General features: G+C 43.1%; 1 protein-coding gene across 1 annotated transcript; it reads left to right on the top strand.

Annotated features, from left to right (window-relative positions):
- The first annotated feature begins 2,406 nt into the window (after positions 1-2,406).
- On the top strand, positions 2,407-20,085 carry LOC106583005 (R-spondin-1). Its single transcript, XM_014166717.3, has 5 exons — positions 2,407-3,171; positions 5,641-5,832; positions 11,555-11,698; positions 12,851-13,057; positions 18,328-20,085. Exons 1-5 carry the CDS (start codon positions 3,072-3,074, stop codon positions 18,627-18,629), a joined length of 945 nt encoding a protein of 314 aa, XP_014022192.1. The 5' UTR covers positions 2,407-3,071; the 3' UTR covers positions 18,630-20,085.
- The last annotated feature ends 1,952 nt before the right edge of the window (positions 20,086-22,037 follow it).

Here is a 22,037-nt window from a genome sequence, read left to right as displayed (position 1 = left end):
ATCATTGATGTATACAGAGAAGAGAGTCGGCCCAAGAATTTAACCCTGTGGCAGCCCCATAGAGACTGCCAGAGGTCCGAACAACAGGCCCTCCGATTTGACACACTGAACTCTATCAGAGAGGTAGTTGGTGAACCAGGCGAGGCAATCATTTGAGAAACCAAGACTATTGAGTCTGCCGATGAGGATGTGGTGATTGACAGAGTCGAAAGCCTTGGCCAGGTCAATGAATATGGCTGCACAGTATTGTTTCTTATCGATGGCGGTTAAGATATCGTTTAGGTCCTTGAGCGTGGCTGAGGTGCACCCATGACCAGCTCTGAAACCAGATTGCATAGCGGAGAAGGTGCAGTGGGATTCGAAATGGTCGGTAATCTATTTGTTGACTTGGCTTTTGAAGACCTTAGAAAGGCAGGGTAGGATAGATATAGGTCTGTAGCAGTTTGGGTCAAGAGTGTCCCTCCCTTTGAAGAGGGGGATGACCACAGCTGCTTTCCAATCTTTGGGAATCTCAGACGACACGAAAGAGAGGTTGAACAGGCTAGTAATAGGGGTTGCAACAATTTCGAGCAGATAATTTTATAAAGAAAGGGTCCAGATTGTCTAGCCTGGCTGATTTGTAGCGGTCCAAATTTTGCAGCTCTTTCAGAACATCAGTTGGCTGGATTTGGGAGAAGGAGAAATGGGGAAGGCTTGGGCGAGTTGCTGTGGGGGGTGCAGTGCTGTTGACCGGAATGGGGTAGCCAGGTGGAAAGCATGGCCAGCCGTAGAAAAATGATTATTGAAATTCTCAATTATAGTGGATTTATCGGTGATGACAGAGTTTCCTATCCTCAGTGCAGTGGGCAGATGGGAGGAGGTGCTCTTATTCTCCATGGACATTACAGTGTCCCAGAACTTTTTCGAGTTTGTGTGGCAGGAAGCACATTTCTGCTTGAAAAAGCTAGCCTTGGCTTTTCTAACTGCCTGTGTATATTGGTAACTAACTTCCCTGAAAAGCTGCATATCACGGGAGCTGTTCGATGCTAATGCAGAACGCCACAGGATGTTTTTGTGTTGGTTAAGGGCAGTCAGGTCTGGAGAGAACCAAGGGCTATATCTGTTCCTGGTTCTACATTTCTTGAATGGGGCATGCTTATTTAAGATGGTGAGGAAGGCATTTAAAAAAAATAACCAGGCATCCTTTACTGACGGGATGAGGTCAATATCCTTGCAGGATACCAGGGGCCAGGTCAATTAGAAAGGCTTGCTCGCTGAAGTGTTTCAGGGAGCGTTTGACAGTGATGAGTGGAGGTCGTTTGACTGCTGACCCATTACGGGTGCAGGCAATGAGGCAGTGATCGCTGAGATCTTGGTTGAAAACAGCAGAGGTGTATTTAGAGGGCAAGTTGGTTAGGATGATATCTATGAGGGTGCCCGTGTTTACGGCGTTGGGGTGGTACCTGGTAGGTTCATTGATAATTTGTGTGAGATTGAGGGCATCAAGCTTAGATTGTAGGATGGCTGGGGTGTTAAGCATGTATGATTCACAAGCCACAATTTCAGTTTCACCCTTGGGGTTGGAGACCCTGTTTGCGCTGTTCCAGACAAGCTATGCCTTATGTCTTCTGTATGCAAGAGCTGTAAATATAGCTTGACACTATCTGAGAAGATCTCTGCACCACTTGTTCATTCCAAGTGTTTGTAGGACTATTATGTGTTTTTTCTTTCTTTTATTTTAAGATTGGAGCAAACATATTTTTCAAATCAACTCTCTTCTCCAAAGGCAACTGGAAGTGTAGCAAACGACCCAAACTATTTGTGGTATTTTGTTTCATTGTGCCATAGCTGCTAATACATTGAATTAATCTGCATCGATTTCAAAGTTTGGAAATGACTGCGGTCCATTTAAATCTTATGCTTTGATTTCAGGTCAAAAGACAAATGGACGCTGATTGCCCTAAACAAGTATTTTACTTATCAGATGTAGTACTGTGTACTTTGGAAATGTTTCAATACATTTTCCCTCAAAGTAGTTTAAAGAACAGAGGAATCAAGTTACTGTTTTTGAATTCCAGTACTTATCATTGGTTCACTGTTGGTTGACATGGTTGGAATTTATATAATTTCCGTTCTTGTTACAAAATCTTGTATCTGTTTCAGTCTTGGCCAAGAGGTGGATTTTCTCTTGACATGCTAACTTAATGGTTTGGTGTTTTAGAGCTCATGTCTCATTATTTCTCTCTCCCCATCACACACACCCCTTCCCAACTCCCCTTTTCCTCTCTGTCTGTCTGTCTGTCTGTCTGTCTGTCTGTCTGTCTGTCTGTCTGTCTGTCTGTCTGTCTGTCTGTCTGTCTGTCTGTCTGTCTGTCTGTCTGTCTGTCTGTCTGTCTGTCTGTCTGTCTGTCTGTCTGTCTGTCTGTCTGTCTGTCTGTCTGTCTGTCTGTCTGTCTGTCTGTCTGTCTGTGTAGCAGGTCCTGGCACTGTCAGATGCGTTGTCACGTGTAGGAGTCTCCAGCTTTTTTTAGCAGCCCCACTCCTGTCCCTCCCCCCACGCCTCCTCAGAGCATCTTTAATAAGACACATGCTCCTGGGCTCGGGCGCTCATTCACACCAAACGCTCCTTGGTGATCCTCAAACAGGCTGCCTGCTCCCCTGCTAGCCCCGCCGAGTATTCATGGGTTGAACCGACAGGAGTGCCACACTCTCCTCTCCTCCTTTTTCACCTCTCCTCTCCTCTCATACTCCACGCATCGCTCCTCCATTACATCGTCAACCGACCTCCCCCCCCCCCCACACCACCGTTATGGTTTTTGCACCGGGCATGTTTGGATTTGCAGCCGCAGCAGCATAATCCTCCGCTGAAGGGAGTTGCGGACACAGCAGCCCATAGAGAGAGAGAGACAGTGAGCGAGTGAGAGAGAGAGACCCAGCGGACAACAGCAGCGGAAGGAGGGAAGCAGCAGGGAGGAGCAGCAACAGCAGCAGCGGCGGCAGAGTGATCCACCTGTCACAGAGTGGAAGGGGCCCCCCGCCTTATCCGTCTGCCTGCAGGGGGGACCCCGCGTGGCCGGTCAGCACCAGGGACTATGCAGCTGGGACTGGTGACTCTGGCGATGGTCTTTCTCGGATCCATGGGTCACAGCGACAGCGGCCTCAAGCTCTCAAAGGGACGGAGGCAGAAACGGAGTGAGTTACCAAATCCTCAAATCCCTTCCTCTCTTTCACTCTCTCTCTTTCTCTGGTTTCCATGCAGCCACTGAGAGCCACAGTGGTACATTTCTTATAAACATTTAAAGGCCGTAAAGATTACATGTTGTTTATTTTTCTTCATCCTCATTATTTTGTTTTACCAAGATGGATTATGGTAGCCTCAGCTATCTTTGAATGACCCTCTTTTCTTCCTCTTTTTATGATTACGCCTCTCTTGATTTATGTTGAGCTTTTATGGGTATTAAGAATGTTTATAGTCAGGACTTAGGCGGATTCACCCTGGGTTTTACAGCTAGAGCTTCAGCACCACTGTTCTCTCCATGTCTGCCTCTGAGGCACTGAGTGGAACAACTCTCTGACACTTCAGCTCATGGTTGTTGGACCACGTTGCATTGTTTGGTTTTCAAGCAGTTTTATAAACACTTTTCTGACCTCATGCACCCACAAATACAGAGCTTACTCTCAGCCTCAGTGTCTGCCCTCAGAGCGGGGTGAATCTCAGTGCAAGGCATTATCACTGCTTTTAATAGAATGCCTTTTCCCTCAGAAGAGCTTTTAGAGGATACCAGCTTTTGCCCCCCCTACACCCCCACCTCACAAAAACATCCAAGCAGTCAGGAGAGGTCAGAATTTTATTGAGCTTGGCGTTTGGTAAATAAAGCTTGGCTTCGGCATGGCAATAGATGTCCAGAGGAAAGGCTTATCAGATGGGTCTTGTTAGAATTGTTATGTCTTTTCAATTGCACAATAAATACATATTTCTGATGAGCAAAGTGTGTTTTACAGTACCGTAAAAAAGGCGAGATAGCAATGACCTATGAATCATGTGAAAATGATCATTTAAGAGGTTTATCCTTGGTGAACAGTGTTCCCCCTGAATTTTGAAGTGATTTTTCAAGTTTATTTTCTGGGTTATTTAAAATATACTAGAACGCCCTCTATAGAGACTGAGACACAAAGTGAGATTGACACGGCATGGAACCTTCAGTTGGTTTAACCCACAGACTATGTTACCCACTGCTGTTGGCTGGCAGGTAGATAATCATGTTGTTGAAGTGTATGATTTAGTGTAATTCATCTTGTTGGAGTTAGGTTCAGGGAAACGGGTGCTCCAACTTTGCCATGCGCAACAGGCTTTATATGTTAGGACTGAAGCTGTTCATAGATTACAAATGAGAAATTGACATATCTGCATTGGATTTACAGAACATATTTTCATCACATCATCTCTGTATGTTCTGTGCCGGTCTTTCCTGGTTCGACAACACCTCATCCAGAGGAGTAATATGGCTGCTCACACTCTAGTACATGACCTCTAGCAGCAGGGTCAGAAACTGTCCCAGCATACTGTCCGAAAACACCTTACACCCCCTCACCTCTGGTTAACTATTGCACAGTGTGATTATTTCTTTTATCATTATTAATGTGTTAAGAGTCTGGCTGTGTGACAGCTACTTTGGCTGCATCCCCATGCAAGGTCACCATGACTCAGCCATGGCGCAATTGATTTGCGGGGAGAATTTTTTTAAAGCTTTTACCATCCCAACATATCTCTGGGAGACAGGGATGGCAGATTGATTGCAGTGTCAGTGTGTATATATTTAGACGCTGATATCACATAGGCCTGTAAATCAACCGTGATGACCGCCATTTTGGCACCAAATGGCCCCTAGAAACAGGATGTGCATATTGACACGCTTTCTGAGCAATCATTTAAACTACTGGCAGCAGCAGAGCAGAGTCTCCGAGTTCTAGCCTTTTTGGAAGATGAGGGAATAGGGAAATGAAGATATGAAGTATGATCATGGGATTATATGTGGATGAGAGCCAAATGGAGATGGGGTGCTTTGAGACAGAGTTTTGTGGCTTAGTACAATTCTTAGATTGTTATATTCAGCTTCATGGGCGGATGGTTAAATCACCAAAATACGTTAAGCTCTGTATAGAAGTGTTGGGAAGAGACTTAACGCATTTGTGTGCATTTCCCTTTTTGGCCGGCACGCTCGTGTAATTGGCGAGATCGCGATGGCTGAGTCACTTTTCGTTGACCCCAGGGGGGCCCCTGCTGTGTGATGTCATGGCATGATGTGGAATCGATCATCGCAGGATGTCAGTCCGAAACACTCGGGCTTCTCCAACTAAAATCTGTTTAGGATCTCCGGCAAGCAGTTTCAAGTAAACAGTGAGAAAACTGTTCAAACAAAGATGTTTGGCATGGCCCCTGGTTAGATTATCTGAAACATGAACAACTGCCAGGTTTATGGCTATGTGGTGCAAAAATAGACAAGGGCCATGTCCTCACTGATATTGCCAGTGTTGAATGTAGTGTATGTCTCCAACAGATAAATACTTATTCACTTTGTGGTAACTGGACCTTATATGCTGGTTTTTAATGACTGTTCTCTTTCTCCCTCTCTTTCTCTCTTTCCCCATATATTTCCACAGTTAGCACTGAGGGGCCACCATCTTGCTCAAATGGCTGTGAGCGATGTTCCGAATACAATGGCTGTATAAAATGTAAGCCCAAACTCTTCATTCTCCTGGAGCGCAACGACATCCGCCAGATAGGCGTGTGCCTCGCCTCGTGCCCACAGGGATACTTCGGCATGCGGACTCCCGATACCAACAGATGCATCCGTGAGTTTGGATTCTTGGACTTCATTGTTCGTTTTTTAAATGCGTTGTGTCATAAATAGGGCGACACGTTTTTCGTGGCTATGATGTGAACTGACCAGGAAAGCCCCAGTAAGAAGGTTTCCTATATTTGTATTGACATTTTTTGGTGTTGGACAAAAGAAACCACATCCAATGATGTTCAAGATATTCCCGAGTACAACATTCATATCATCACAATGTGTCACCATAATGGTAAACACACAATGGGCACGAATGTGGTCCAGTGGTAAGTGAGGTGTAATTTCCACTTTGAACTGCTGTCTTCACCACATGACCACAGCCACAGCAATGACATGCAACACAACAACACACTCATAAAGACCAGCAAATAGTATCTGTCAAGCTGGAGATGAGACATGGCAGGAAAGTTATTGTTCTGTTGCGGTAATATTCAGACAGTTTAAAGATAGACTCAGCGGTATGACAGATACAGAAAGTAAACAGCAAAGTGGGTCAATTTCCACGACAACTAAAAGCGTTGAATCGTGAGGCTCAACCTCCGCTGTTTTGGTGCCCTGGCTACCATGCTGTAAACAGCGTGAAGAGAAACCGTGCACATGTGCAGATACTGTGTGTGACTGTGTGAGAGCGAAGTCCTGCCTCTCGCTCATCTCAATATCTGTGCTGCTGCACGTGGTAACGTCATTTTGCTGAGTCTACCTTTAAAGACCAACTGAATCAAAAAATGACCTTCTATTGTCAAAATTGACTACAAAGTGTAATCATAAAGTCAATCTCGTCCAATACAGAGATTTGCGAGATGATTAGAGAAAAAATGTAAGCCATGGAATTAAGGTGTAATTCCCATGGTAAATGTGGTTTGACTTTGGATATCCCTATCAGTAAATTACACAATATACATGGGACAATATTTCAACATTTCAATAGCTCCAAATGTCAATGACTTAAAAACCCTTAAACTGACTATAAATTGTAGAAATTCATATACAAATATTGAAAGCATTTAATGAGAACTAAAACATGAAAATATTTCCATTTACATTGTGTAGTTTATTGATGATCCCTAACTAGCCCGTGACATAGGCTATCCAGTCACGCACACCAGCCAGCTGAAACTAATTGGCCAAAGAAGTTGACTAGCACTAGCTAGCCTTGCCTAATTCCAGACACAAGACCTGGTTAGACTGTTTCAAGTCATCTAGAAGAGTGAGTGACTGTAACTGTGTACTGTTTTGGCAGAGTAAGTGTACTAACGCTTCCCACATGCGAATACACACCCACATTATACCACACCCATAAGACAACTCTCATTTGGCTTCAGTCATGGCAGCTGCATTTCTTAATGAGCGAGCAAAAAAAAAACGAGAACGAATAAGTAGGTCCAGCCCTCCTTTAAGGGGTGTGGGGTGAAATAGGGTTGGTATACATGTGTACATGTGTAATGTTTACAAAACTCCTCCATGTTGGTTCTGGTGGCACAAACACCTTTTTCTGAACCGGGAGTGCCAAGAGCCCGGCTCGTGGTCTGTTTTCTCTTACTTGTGGGTGGAAAACAGGAATGGAAGAAACTCAAAACAAAAACATTTCTAATGCACTGCTGTTTGTTTTTTCAAGGATGTCTATGTTTTTTTATTTTTTATATTTGTCTCGCGAGCCAGGGGTTCATGCCAGTTCACAGTCCATATCCGTTGAGTTTTACCATTTATGTATCAAAACATCCATGTTTTTAAAGTCCATTTATATTTTCTGGACACAACTGAGTTATTCATTTTGCAAGTTCCCTTGTGAATCATACAACTAAACTTGCCTCTCCAATAGTAAATGATATCAACTTCTTATTTTTGAGGAAAGTGCGTATGATGATAGGCAATTAGAGCGCAAGGCAGCTTGTAGTCATTATATTTTGTTACAGGAAGAACACGCAGGCTGTTTGGTGTATGTAAGTTGTTGTTTTGTTAGATAGGTTGTTGCAACATCATTTAATACCAGATGTCTGTAATGTTTCGTTTTTTTCTATTACAAACAAACTTCCTAAAAGCTGAACTCATGATGCAACACAAATATGGAACTGAAATGGTTCAGGGGTATTTCCCTTTAGTTTTTCTCCATCAGTCATAAGGTAAAATGTAAATGTAAAATGTACATGTCTTTGAAAACAGAATCATGTCACATTTGTCACCAAACTGAAGAAATCTGACTGAAAATGGGAGGGAATACCTGGACAAATAAGAAACACTCCTTTTAGTTTTCTGTTGCAAAACATTTTTAAAAAAGAACATTACCAAGATTTACTAGTAGTCTCGAAACAAACAGCAGTGTCTTGTGGTTCTCCAGTCAAAAGTTTGGACACACCTACTCATTCCAGGCTTTTCCTTTATTTATTTGTATTTTCTACATTGTAGAATAATAGTGAAGACATCAACACTATGAAATAACACACATGCAATCATGTTGTAACCAAAAAAGAGTTAAACAAATCAGAATATATTTTATATTTGAGATTCTTCAAATTAGCCAACTTTTGTCTTGATGATAGCTTTGCACACTTTTGGCATTCTCTTAACCAGCTTCATGAGGTAGTCACCAGGAATGCATTTCAATTAACAGGTGTGCCTTGTTAAAAGTTAATTTGTGGAATTTCTTTCCTTCTTAATGCATTTGAGCCAATCAGTTGTGTTGTGACAAGGTAGGGGTGGTATACAGAAGATAGCCCTATTTGGTAAAAGACCAAGTCCATATTATGGCAAGAACAGCTCAAATAAGCAACGAGAAATGACAGTCCATCATTACTTTAAGATATGAAGGTCAGTCAATCCAGAACATTTCCAGAACTTTGAAAGTTTCTTCAAGTACAGTCGCAAAAACCATCAAGCCCTATGATCTAACTGGCTCTCATGAGGATCGCCACAGGAAAGGAAGACCCAGAGTTACCTCTGCTGCAGAGGTTAAGTTCATTAGAGTTACCAGCCTCAGAAATTGCAGCCCAAATAAATGCTTCACAGAGTTCAAGTAACAGACACATCTGAACATCAACTGTTCAGAGGAGACTGCATGGATCAGGCCTTCATGGTCGAATTGCTTCAAAGAAACCACTGCTAATGGACACCAATAAGAAGAAGAGACTTGCTTGGGCCAAGAAACACGAGCAATGGACATTAGACTGGTGGAAATCTGTCCTTTGGTCTGATGAGTCCAAATGTAAGATTTTTGGTTACAACCGCCGTGTCTTTGTGAGACGCAGAGTAGGTGAACGGATGATCACTGCATGTGTGGTTCCCTCTGTGAAGCATGGAGGAGGAGGTGTGATGGTGTGGGGGTGCTTTGCTGGTGACACTGTCTGTGATTTATTTAGAATTCACAGCTCACTTAACCAGTATTGCTACCACAGCATTCTGCAGCGATACGCAATCCCATCTGGTTTGCGCTTAGTGGGACTATCATTTGGGTTTCAACAGGACAATGACCCAACACTTCTCCAGGCTGTGTAAGGGCTATTTGACCAAGAAGGAGAGTGATGGAGTGCTGCATCAGATGACCTGGCCTCCACAATCAGCCGACCTCAACCCAATTGAGATGGTTTGGGATGAGTTGGACCACAGAGTGAAGGAAAAGCAGATGACAAGTGCTCAGCATATGTGGGAACTTCTTCAAGACTGTTGGGAAAGCATTCCAGGTGAAGCTGGTTGAGAGAATGCCAAGAGTGTGCAAAGCTGTCATCAAGACAAAGGTTGGCTACACTGAAGAATCTCAAATATAAAATATATTTTGATTTGTTTAACACTTTTTTGGTTACTATATGATTCCATATGTGTTATTTCATAGTATTGATGTCTTCACTAGTATTCTACAATGTAGAAAATAGTAAAAATAAAGAAAAACCCTGGAATGAGTAGGTGTGTCCAAACTTTTGACTGGTACTGTACATACTGAGGCATAAGAAGCACTTATTGCTTTCTTTTAAACAGTGTTTCCCTACTCTTTAACCCTGGTATTTTATAGCCCTTACATTGAGAGGAAGGTGAGATAGCATACAGATTTACACAGCTCCTCCTGGACGAGTTGTAACTGTCCAGATGCCTTCGCAGCAGAGAAGCTTACTGTCAATCAGCAGAAGAAGTTTCAGGTTGGAATAAGGAGGGCTGGTATGTGTGATGCTCCTCATACCAGCAACATGGACCGATATAGGGGCCTGTTCAATGAAACAAGAGTTATTACCCCACATAGCGTTGTGTACACATGTAGCTACCTGAAATCACATTACAAGATACATAATGAGGATCCATCTGAACTTATTAGCCTTAGCGCAACTGTGTAATATAGTGCAACATTGAGCATAATGTGCTTCAAGATATGTATTTGAAATAGCTTGACAAACTTTGTACATGTACAATATGTGAACATAAACACAGGGCCATAACCTCAGAGCATGTCTGTCTGCTAGGTACTCAGGAAGAAGGTTTTGGAAAATAGTCCAATTTGGATAAAAACAACAAAAGTTCTGGCTCACTCTAATCCCCACATTTTTGTTCATGTTTTACTGTCACTTGAAATTAACTTAACCTTAGCCGTTATTGTTTCAATGTTGTCCACTGCATCCTGAAAGGACGCTGTGCATGCTGGTTAGTCTCCTCAACCTCCTCCTCAAGCCTCTCCGTGGCTAACCTGCTGTTATTATCCAGTCAGCCGCTTCAATTTCGGACATATCGAAATCCCCAAGATGTCTTGTTAGCCACATGTATTTTACATTAGGGCTACATTTGTTAAAGTATTTGCTCCAAACATCAGTAACGTCAAATTTAGCTGTCAAGAGCTTATAGTAATAATTGAGGTTAGGGCATTAAAATCCCAACGAGGATTCTTCCCTTTGGCTTGTTTTGAACTCCTGGCAAGACTCCAGCCGACTAGACATTCTTTATTTTTGTTGTTTATGGGAAAGGTGTCTAGGGTTTTGTGACTGGATATTCACAGATATTCCAACCCAGAGATGTAAGGATTACATCTGTGACCTTCGCTTAGCGTGCCTCTGTTTCTACACTCTGGTTTTGGCAGAGAAAATGTTATTATTTCAGAATAAGATAATGATGGTAATGAAAAAGGGGGGCTAGTAGAAGGGTTGGGATGAGAAAGGGGGGGCTCTTGGTAGTCCTCTAAGGTGTCTGTTTTTCATTCTCCTGCACCCATAATTACCCTCAATTTAAAGTAGTTGTTTGTTTGACTGGAGAAGCTGTGTTTTTAACGAGGCAAAGATGCGTGGAAATCCGCTGACGTCCTCTCTACTCTTGGCCCATACTCGGCCACCCGCTTTCCAAAAAATATAGCCGTGGTATGCACATGCTTTTAAGACATGGGTGTTATTCATGCAAAATCCCCCCGAAGAGTCTCTCCCCATTGTTTTATCACTAATAAATCTCTCATAGGAAATACAAATCAGCCTACATTCTTGTCCTCCCCCGAGGAGAAGAGGATCCCTAAGTGCAGTAGAAAGGCTTCAAATTTTTTAAACATACTTTGCTGTTTTTGTATTGTAATACTGTATTATTCTGTATTAATGCAGAAGCTTGAAGCCAGAACGATGAACAGTGACGTGTTATGCTGTCAGTTAATGCAAAGTGTACGTGTATACTATGTTAACACAATGAATATGAACTAAACTAAGTGTGATTTGATTTTCTCATTCTCTCCTCTCTTTGACTCATATTTTTTTCTCCCCTTTTCCTTTCAGAATGTAAAATAGAGAATTGTGAGGAGTGTTTCAATCGCAATTTTTGCACAAAATGTAAGGAGGGCTTATATTCACACAGAGGGCGATGTTACCCCAGCTGCCCTGAAGGCCTCAGCACCACCAACGGGACCATGGAGTGCGTAGGTGAGTGACCTCTCACCTCTGACCTCTCTTCCTTTCACCCCCTGCCACAGCTTCACTCACAGCTGACACTGAACTGGATTATGAACAATGAGTTTAAGGGCATATAGCCTTTTGACACATGTTAGCTTTTGAATAAGATAATATTACTGTAAGTCCCACACTACCCATACATTGAGTATTAAGCATATGAAGTTAAGTATGATGAGTTTTTGTGGTGAGAGCCTGTCACAAAGTCTTAAATGTTTCTCAGGTGTGGGCTGCATATTTGATCCCATAACATACCCCGTTCACCCTAACCCATCACACATGGTATACTAAATACCCTTCAGCTATCAGCCTGTTGGATGAATATCGCCTGCCATATGAGAGTTCAGTTCAAGACTTCAGTGACGTGGAGAAGCTGTGTTCTGTTGAGCTCTCTTCCTCCTCTGTTCCTTTTTTCTTCTTTCTCTTTCTGCTGTTTCTCAATCACCAGCGAGCCAGCTGAACTTCGGAGGGAGGCCTGCAGGATGATTTTATTGATTTCTTTTAAAATTATTTCTGTCACAAGTAAGCAAATAGAGCACTAATGGCATTACTCTGCAAGTCTAGTGCTAGCTGGCTGCTCCAGGCCACTTGACCCCTCAGAGAGGAGCTCTCAACCCCCAGGTTGACATTCTGGCATTGCCCCTGCTCCCTTACCTTACAAAAGTGCTCATATCAGCCTCTCTTTTATATATTCTCTAATTTCCCTGTTATTGTTTTTGGCAGTATCAAGTTTGCTTGCTTCACCCCCTCCCACCCCCCAACCTTTAACAAAAAAGTCCAAATATTTTCCCAGAAAAAGGTTAACATTTTCCCCACGATGGAAACCAGCTCTTGACAGATAGTCATGACTTAAGCTCAACAGCATGTCACTAGGGGTAAAACAGTTGAGGTCTTTAGATAAACGGACTTGGTAACATAGAGGCTTTGCGCTTGACAAGGCCAAATGAGTGATGTCTGATTTGGGCTGGATAAGTTCCTCTGCATTACTTTCTCACTGTGAACATGTAAGAACTGTTGAGATCTAAGGCTTATTGGGTTTCAATTTGGGCTTGTTGCATGTGTGTTCTATGTGTGTGCATCTAAAACTGTATTTAACTTCTGTCCTCTTTTCTATCCCATCTGTAGAATGTGAACTGGGCGAATGGAGCCCATGGGGTCCCTGTATGAAGAAGAACAAGACGTGTGGCTTTAAAAAAGGCACACAGACCAGAGTGCAAGAGCTTCTTCTGGCCCCCAGCCCTGACACGGTCTCTGCGTCCTCCCCCCGGCCCTGTGCTCCACAGACTGAGAGACAGAAGTGCACAGTGCCGAAGGCACCATGTGGAAAAGAAGGTGAGGACTAACACATACCTACATTAGGAGAGTGGCAACGAGAGGAAATAGAGTGAAACAGATAATGAATATATGGATGGTTAAAAGACAGGAATGAGACAGTAGATGAAAGATGACAAAACAGCAGTTCAACACAACCACAGAGTCAATAATATTGTGATTAGCACCTTTTCTGATGAAGTCATAAACTCCCTGCACTAAATAAGTTTTTTTTTTCTCATCAATATTATAAATGTCCAAGGCAATACACAACACCAACCACCTGTATGACCATGACCTGGCACCTCAAAAGTGTTTGTTCAGTAAGGACACGGAGTCTCTGACTGGGAACCATGTAAACAAACATTCCAAAAGAGCCAAACAGGCAAGACAGATGGGAGGGTGCCATGCAGTGCACTGCAGTGTTGGATGACGATAAGAGCTGGAGTTGGACTGTTTGTTTTGAAGCTCTGCGAGGCGTGAGTTTTACACGGCTCTGACATGTTTGCTCTAGCTTTTATCATTCATATGCCGTCGTGTTTCAGAGCTGGCTAATGTTGTTAAGCTAGCAATCTGCCCGGTAACACTCAATTTGAGAACAGCTTAATCATGCTGTAATTAGTACTACTCCGTTGTTGTTCTTTGGTCCATAACATTTTTCTAGTAGTAATTGATATTATAAGATGGAGTTTATTCAAGTAGTTGAGAAACCAAAAAGCCTCTCCTTTGGTCAGTAAGGGTTTTTATTTTATTATTTTTGTATTTTACCCCCCTTTTTCTCCCCAATTTCGATCTTGTCTAATCGCTGCAACTACTCAATGGGCTCGGGAGAGCCGAAGTGGTCATGCGTCCTCTGAAACATGACCCGCCTAACCTCGCTCCTAAACACCCACCAGGTTAGCCTGGAAGCTAGCCGCACCAATGTGTCGGAGGAAACACCGTTCAACTGGCGATGGGGGTCAGCCTGCAGACACCCGGCCCGCCACCAGGAGTCGCTAGAACGTGATGAGCCAAGTAAAGCCCCCCTGGCTAAACCCTTCCCCAACACGGACGACGCTGGGCTAATTGTGTGCCGTCCTGTGGGACTCCCAGCCACGGCCGGTTGTGGCACAGCCAGGGAAGGAACCTGGGTCTGTAGTGACGCCTCTAGCTCTGCAATGCAGTGCCTTAGACCGCTGCGCCACTTGGAAGGCCGGGTCAGTAAGTTTTAATGAACTCTGCCTTATAAAATAAAATGGACCAGTCAAAACTTTATTGACCATCATGGCTGGGATGCTTAGCTTTGTGATCGACCCAATAAAAAGGTAGAGAAAGGTTTGGAGTCGATTTCTTAATGTTTATTTGAAGTGAAAGGAGTTGTTTTGTATGGCTGACAACGGTGGGCCCATTTGGCCACTGCTTCTATCTCCTACTTTTCTCACTGTAATTCCTGGTTTTAATCCATGTGAATCTTTTATTTGGCAGCTAATTAATGTACATGTTGAATCAAAGTTGGAAGCTTCCATTTCTTTACAAGGACTTAGTGTGCAGTAAACAAGCAATATTCCCAAACTTTATGAGCGGGTGGTACACTTATTGGATTTCAGGGCTGCTACTATTTTGAGTAAGAGCTTTCAACAAGCGTCAGTTTACCCGCTGTAAAGAATCAATGAAGAATCATGTCAGTTATGCAATATGTAACAGATGGAATATGTAAAAATGCACACAGAAACAGCATTATACAACATTAGATGAAGAAATCCTTCGAGGGAGGATATATATGAGCTCTTGCTTGTAATTCTTCAGGGAGGAGTGGACTTGCTTCACACTGGACAGGACCAGGACAGCACTCTTTGATAAATGAGAGGCAAATTTACACTGCATGACGCCTGCATTCTGGAAAGAATTTCCACCACGGATTGAGAAGAATAATTAACGGTGAAATATTATAAACTGCTCCATAAATGTGTAGTGCCGAATGCCAAATTTCTAAACTTAGCGAGCGGTGTTGTGAAAGGAGGGAAAATGAGGGAACGGGATGCCGTGTTGGAATGACAGAGTGTAGTGTGTCAGGACTCAGGAGACACCCGTATCTTGAAGGAGATTGAGACGTATGATGTGACTCCAGTTGTGAAATGTGGACAGTTTGACTTCGAGAGATGATTGCCATTAGCTTCAACGTATTTTCCTTATTCTGGTCTCAGAATACACTGTTGTGAAAATGAGTAAGGATCTCCTGTCAAGGCACATAACAAATACATTTTCTTCTCATGTGAATTAACTCATAGGCGATGGTTATCATGACCTTGTCTAAGCCCTTTTTCATGTGCTTAAAAAAACTTGCCATGTGCTAAATTAGCGAGGCCGCGAATCCATCTGCAAGACTTGGCCGACGGGCCGCTGTAAAAAAACACAGGGGGCAGTGCTTGTATAACACAAGTGATTTACTGGTCTGCAGATCTCACGCTTTGTGTCGATTTGGCCAAGCTCTCCCCTTTTTCTTCCTGTAGCTTTTTACAAATGGGCCCGCATGAAAACAGAATTTGCTAAATGCGTGATTGCCTTTGTCAGGCCACAGTTGTTTAGCTTGGATGGAGTGGAGCTGCAATCATGGCTGTCATAAATTGATGGAGTCCCCCTCGGTCCATTAGCGGGCTTGTCAAGGGACTAATTAAGTCCTTACACAGTGAGAGAATCAGCCCAGGTCCTGCTGTGCACACTCAACAAATGGCCCTTACTGTAACTCCCCAGGTTCACTGACTAAAGCACATTACTCTAAACAGAAACAAATGTCTTCCAAATGCAAATAGCCTCCATTTTGTTTTCATTAGTGGAAGAAATTAATCCCCCAGAAATTGTTTATTTACTCAAGGCAGGCAACACATAAATACTTTACAAAGCTAGTAATCAAGTCTTGTCAACACTCCCCTAAGAAATGTGACACAGCCCCCAATGTCAGGAGCCAACTGGCCAATAGGGCCCTACAGTGACAGATGCTTTAATGACTTTGGCCCCTCGTGTCTCAAGAAAAGTTACATCAACTACTTCTAGTTAGTGGACTACTGTATTGGGTCTGCCTCTGCCTGTTTTCTACCAAACAAAGGGAAAGATACTGCACACCTGTGCTCCTGCCAGGTCCACGTTAAATAAATGATAGGAATGCTTATTGAAACTCATTTAGTTTCAGGGGTCTCTTTATTCAAAATATGCGCCATTAAATACTTAAATGTTTGCAGGTTTACTGCCAAATAGGTATTTTCATTGGTTTATACTGAGATACATGTCTATGGAGCAAATTTGAGTAATAACAAGGCTTTTTGTCTTTGCGTACTTTCAAATACACTCAAATCACAAATAAATTACTTATAAAACAAGCTAAAAAGAGCACGTGGTGCAGAATGGAGGAAATAGGCGTAGGCCTATTACAACAGTTATATAATTAAGCAATAATACACGAGGAGGTGTTGTATATGGCCAATATACCACGGCTAAGGGCTGTTCTTAGGCACGACGCATCGCTGACACAACCCTTAGCCGTGGTATATTGGCCATATATCACAAACCCCCGAGGCGCCATATTGCTATTATAAACTGGTTACCAACGTAATTAGAGCAGTAAAAATAACTGTTTTGTCATACCCGTGGTATACGTTCTGATATACCAATGGCTGTCAGCCAATCAGCATTCAGGGCTTGACGTATTGCGTTGTGCATAAGAACAGCCCTTAGTCATGGTACAGTATATTGGCCATATACCACGCACCCATGTGCCTTATTGCTTAATTATAAACTGGGTGGTGCAAGCCCTAATTGCTGATTGGCTGACTGCCATGGTATATCAGACCGTATACCACGGGTATGACAAAACATGTATTTTTACTGCTAAAATTATGTTGATAACCAGTTTATAATAGCAATAAGGGTTTATGGTATATCGCCGATATACTACGGCTAAGGGCTGTAATCAGGGCACTCCGCGTTATGTTGTGCATAAGAACTGCCCTTAGCCTTGGTATATTGGCTTTATAACACACCCCCTCCGGGCCTTATTGGTTAAATATTACATTATATTATTAAAGCAAACGAACAAGAATGCTCCATGAGCCTCCTGTTGTCAAACAGTTAGCTTTGGCGAATGCTCTCCAGCCCCCTTAGTGAGTGTTTTGAGTCTCTGTTTCTAGGGAACATCAAGTTCATAGCAAACATTCCTCAGCCTAACTTCCCAGTTTCCTCTCATAGTGGGAGCACTCATCAGCCCAGTATAAACAACCATTGTCTGACACCTGACGCAAACATCCATTCCCGTTTATGTGCGTGAAAGGTTGTTCACACCCGTGCCTGCGTGAACACACAAGCAAGCCACACGCGCACACACACAGAAACACACGCACACACGCTGTCATTAGAGCTCCGACGTGTTAACCTCATTGTGGCTTAGTGGTTTAGTGGCATAGCGCAATTTACATCAACAATGTCAAGAGGATGTCAATGAGTGCTCGCATGTTGAACAATCTATAGCTGTATGTACAGGACATGAAGGACTCGTGCACTCCACTTCAACAGTGTTGATTTACTTTCATTCCTCTGTTTTATCCTCTCCTGAACGGTTTTTCCATCCCGAGTTCCTGGAAAGCTACTCTTAATGGATGTTTGTATTTAGGGAGCAATTATGCACTTCAACTGTGTGACAGGTGGAAATCCAGACAACAGCCTACAGCGAGAGTGAAAGGAAGAGGAGGGGAAAGACAAGAGTGCGGGGGGAGGTAGAGTGGAGAGGGAAGGCAGACATTGAGATAGGAGCCCACCTCAACCGGTCCCCAACTGTTTACATGAACTATTATGTTCCATCAGCCGTTGTCTCTGCGAGTGTTAAGACGTGTCCGGCTCGGAGTCGCGGCCACACTCCTCACAAAGGCTTGATTACTGTTTTGCGGCCTGTCGTTATGGCACTGCTGTGTGTTTCCTGTCAGCCAAATACAGCACTGTGTTGCATCATGGTGGCATTTATGAAAGGCTCTGGATCCTGAGCTGCATGTCTGGGGCTTAGCGACAATTAGCCAGTATTAAAAGGGCCTGTTAGGAAGCTAGAAACCGGGGTATCCACACAATGCCACTGAGGAACATGTTGTGAATATGGGCTAATGGGCTAATGTCAAGGTCTACCAAGCTCATTCTGACTCTACTGTACTTAAAACACACACCAAAGCCGTTAAAGCCCTGTTTATAAAAGCTGAGCCCAACTACCCTGTTATTTTGGTGTCGTAGTCGTGTAATAATGCATTTCAATCTGTTATTTTCCTCTCTCTATCCAGATGGGAATAAGAATAAGGGCGAGCGACGAGACCCGCAGAGGAGGCAAGACAAAGAAAACGTCCGAGGCCATGGCCACGAGGGCAAAGAGGGTGGCAAAGAGGGTGGCAAAGAGGGTGGCACGAAGGGGGGCAAAGAGGGTGGCACGAAGGGGGGCAAAGAGGGAGGAAAAGAAGGAAGCAGAGAGGGTGGCAAAGAGGGAGGGAAAGGAAGCAGAGAGGGTGGCAAGGGAGGCGGCAGGAGGAAAAAGGGCCAAAACCAGGCCACCACCGCGCCCAGCCTTACCCCTAGCACTGTAGCCTAGGCCTTACTCACGCTGGGACTTGGTGGGGACAAGGAGGGACAAAAACTAGGCAACACCCACCTGCATTGGCCATTATTAAGAGACAGTCAGTGGACAGAGGTGACAATATCAAACTGATGAAGAAAAGGATTAATGCTGCTATGCATTCTAGAAGATGCTGTAAGAGAACTGGAGGATTGCTGCAATAAATGAGTAACAAGACTTGGACTTATCAAACTTGGAGAGAAGAGGGGGAATGTGCACTGTAGAGGGTTCCACTGTAAGCCTTGCAGTAGGGTCAACATGTTTCATTTCACCGCTTCCAAGTTTATCTTGGAGTTGGCAGATGGAGATCCCAGTGGCTGAACAGTGGAAGACACTGAATATGAATATGAGCATTTCAAGATGGAGGCTTCACAATGATCAAGGATCTCTTCAATCCATTAGAATCCCTGATGTGCTTTTCATTGTTGACTCATGTTTTGTGAACGGTAGCAAGTAGATATTTCTAAGGAGATGTTGTTGTAAGTGATATAAAGAAAATGAACAGTATTAAGATTCTTTATTTTAATTATATTTTATGATGAAACAAAAGAAAGGCACTGGAACAAATGTGTGGTTTTGAAGGAAAACATTTTTTTTAATAAATTTTTTGGTTTGAAGGGAATCCGCTACAAAACAAACCAGCAACAATAAAGAGAAAGTTTAGACAGCTTTAGTTCAAATCCTGATCTGGTGTTAGACAAAGGTTACCCACTTAATAGCTTAGCTCTTAATTTCAAGTAGAATAATGTTTTGGTCTCTTCAGCATAAAAAGTTTAGATTTGAAAACTGGGTGTGTTGTGTATGTGTGTTGTGAGTGTATGTGTGCGTGTGTCTGTGTGTGCATTCGTGCCTGTCTGTATGTTTACAAAATTTCAACCAAATGTTTTTGTGAAGTAGTGGTCACACAAGTCTATGTATATTTGTGTGGGTGTGGGTACATTGTATGTGTTTCTGCACGTACGCTTAATGCGTGTGTGTACGTATCAATCTGGTAGAATGGGAAATTTGATCTAGATGATGAGAGAGATCATTGTAAAGGCACAGCTATATATCAACGCATCAATATTTCCATAATCATATGGCTCTGGTTACATGTAAACCATCTACAGCTGTGTTCTGTACTATATACAGCTCTGTCAGTGGAAAGAATCATTGCATTATACAACTACTTGTCAGCCTGACACGACAGAGCAACTAAAGTTTTTGTACCATTTGACACTAATCTTTGAGCAATCATTGTCACGTTTTTGTTTAGCTTTCCCTGGGTCTGTTTGCTTTACACAAAAAATATTAGCTTCTCGAGAAGGTATACGTTAAATACGTGTTCGTATTGTGGATAGTGGTACTGAAGATGTCAACATCAGTATATCATTGATATATCTTATTACTTCTGTGAAAGCTTGAATAAAATTCAGATGCAGTAAACATGGCAGACACACTAGCATGATCATTGTATGTTTTACAGTAGTCGGTCTCTTCCTGTGCAATCAAATATTATTGTAGTCTTTCCATTTCCATGTTTCCATTCCCTTTTTGTTCTCCCGTGGTCTCTCAATGGTTTTTACTTGTCACACGTACAGTAGTTGGCCTGTATATGCCATAGATGTACAGTACGGTAGCCTACATTTATACCAATGATCTGTATTTGTGTACTATACCAGTAAGTATACAGTCATCATAATAATTGACACACATATTAAGACTGCCTTTCACAGGCTCTTTAAATGTATAATGACAGCACCTGAGGAACTCAACATTCACGGCATATGTTTGTCATTGCTGTAGGAAGTGCAAAAATCTCATGTGATGTCTCCATAAAAACTGAACCACGATGCACAAGCCCAAATTAAAATGACATAAATCTGACAACATTGCGCAGTCCCCTCAGTCAATGTCTCCAACCGCTCTATTATGTCTCCATTATGTTGATCTCATTCAGTGACACAATAAGAGTAGAGCAACGGCAGGGATGGGAAACTGGCAGCTCACGGCCTGGGGATCAATTTGCCAAGGGGAAATCAAGTCGAGTCTCAATTTACTGTTGAGAGTTAGAATAGTAGAATACACAAGGTGCAATTCCGAAATTTGGTTGTGCATCAGCATTTTTTCTCTTGTTATGTCAGTCACTGACAGTCACTCAATTAGTCTATGTCAGCTAAAATGTTTTAGATTTGTAAGTTAGTCTAGACAGCTATCTAAACTTGTAATAATCATGGTGGAATTACCGATCGGGGGCCCCCATTGATTTTCTTAGTCACTTTCACTCAGATATACTAAAGACTGCAAACATTTCTCTCCACCCTATGGCAAAATGTGTACAATTGCAGGAAATTAGCTGTAAAACTGCACATTTTTCTCTCCGCCCCATGGCAAAATGAGTAGAATTGCATGAAATTGGTTATAAAATTGTCAATCTTCTCCGCCTTATGGCTACATTTGTAGCATTGCAGCAAACTTGCTTAAAAACTGCAACATTTTATCTACGGCCCAGGCAAAATGTGTAGATTTGCAGGAAAAAAAGTTCTGCTGTCAAGAGGGAGACCCCTAACAAAATTTCCCTTTGGGCCCCCAAAAGGCTAGGGCCAGCTCTGACTGCATGTGTGGATATGGATGTGGGTATGCAGCCACTCATGATGATTTCCGATTTTTTTTGTGGCCCCCACCCCCATAAAAGTTGCCCAAAACTGATATAAAGTATAATCATGCTGGGCTGTGTTGGTGATACATTCAGCGCTGGACCGTTAACATAGGCTGTATAAAATGGCTGTGAATGGCCAAATGGATACAATACTGTACTTCTTCCATTGAAGCATGGGAAAACTGCTTGAAATGTGGGGCAGGTTGGGGAATTTCGATTAATCCAGTTATGGCGGTTTGGAGCAACAGTATGGGAAGTCAGCTTCCGCGCTGCATGCCGCTGGGAGCGACGGGAGGCCATCTTGGGAGGTGGAACGGGAATGGCCCAGCTGGCGCAAGCGGGGCGGCAGTCTCCGAGCGCTAGGCCAAATGCTGGCGCCTGGGCAGGGGCTGTAAAAGCAGGGACAGAAATAAAAACTAATGATGTGTCATAGCCAGGGGGATGGGTCTACTCTGGTCTAATCTACTAGGCCTTCACCCTGTGCCACAAAAACAGCCGTTTCTCATTACAAGAGGGGAGGGCAGGGGAACGGTAGAGTTTAGACTGTAAATTACACTTTCATCCCTCTTCCTGACCATAAATTCTCAACCCCGGCTCCATGGGACTGAGCTCTCCGTCACATTCAAGCTCCAACTCTCTTTTTTCTCTCTCCCTCCCTCCCTCTGTCCTTTCCAGGGAGAGAAATTGATGGTAAGTCTCAAGAGTATATAGGTGTCCTCACTTTCCAGGATCATAAACCCTTGATC

The sequence above is a fragment of the Salmo salar genome, chromosome 02 (genome assembly GCF_965601325.2).
Source record: "Salmo salar chromosome 02, fSalSal1, whole genome shotgun sequence".
Classification (NCBI taxonomy): domain Eukaryota; kingdom Metazoa; phylum Chordata; class Actinopteri; order Salmoniformes; family Salmonidae; genus Salmo; species Salmo salar.
Note: the sequence above shows the minus strand (reverse complement) of the source record. Positions and strands in the feature narration are given on the sequence as shown.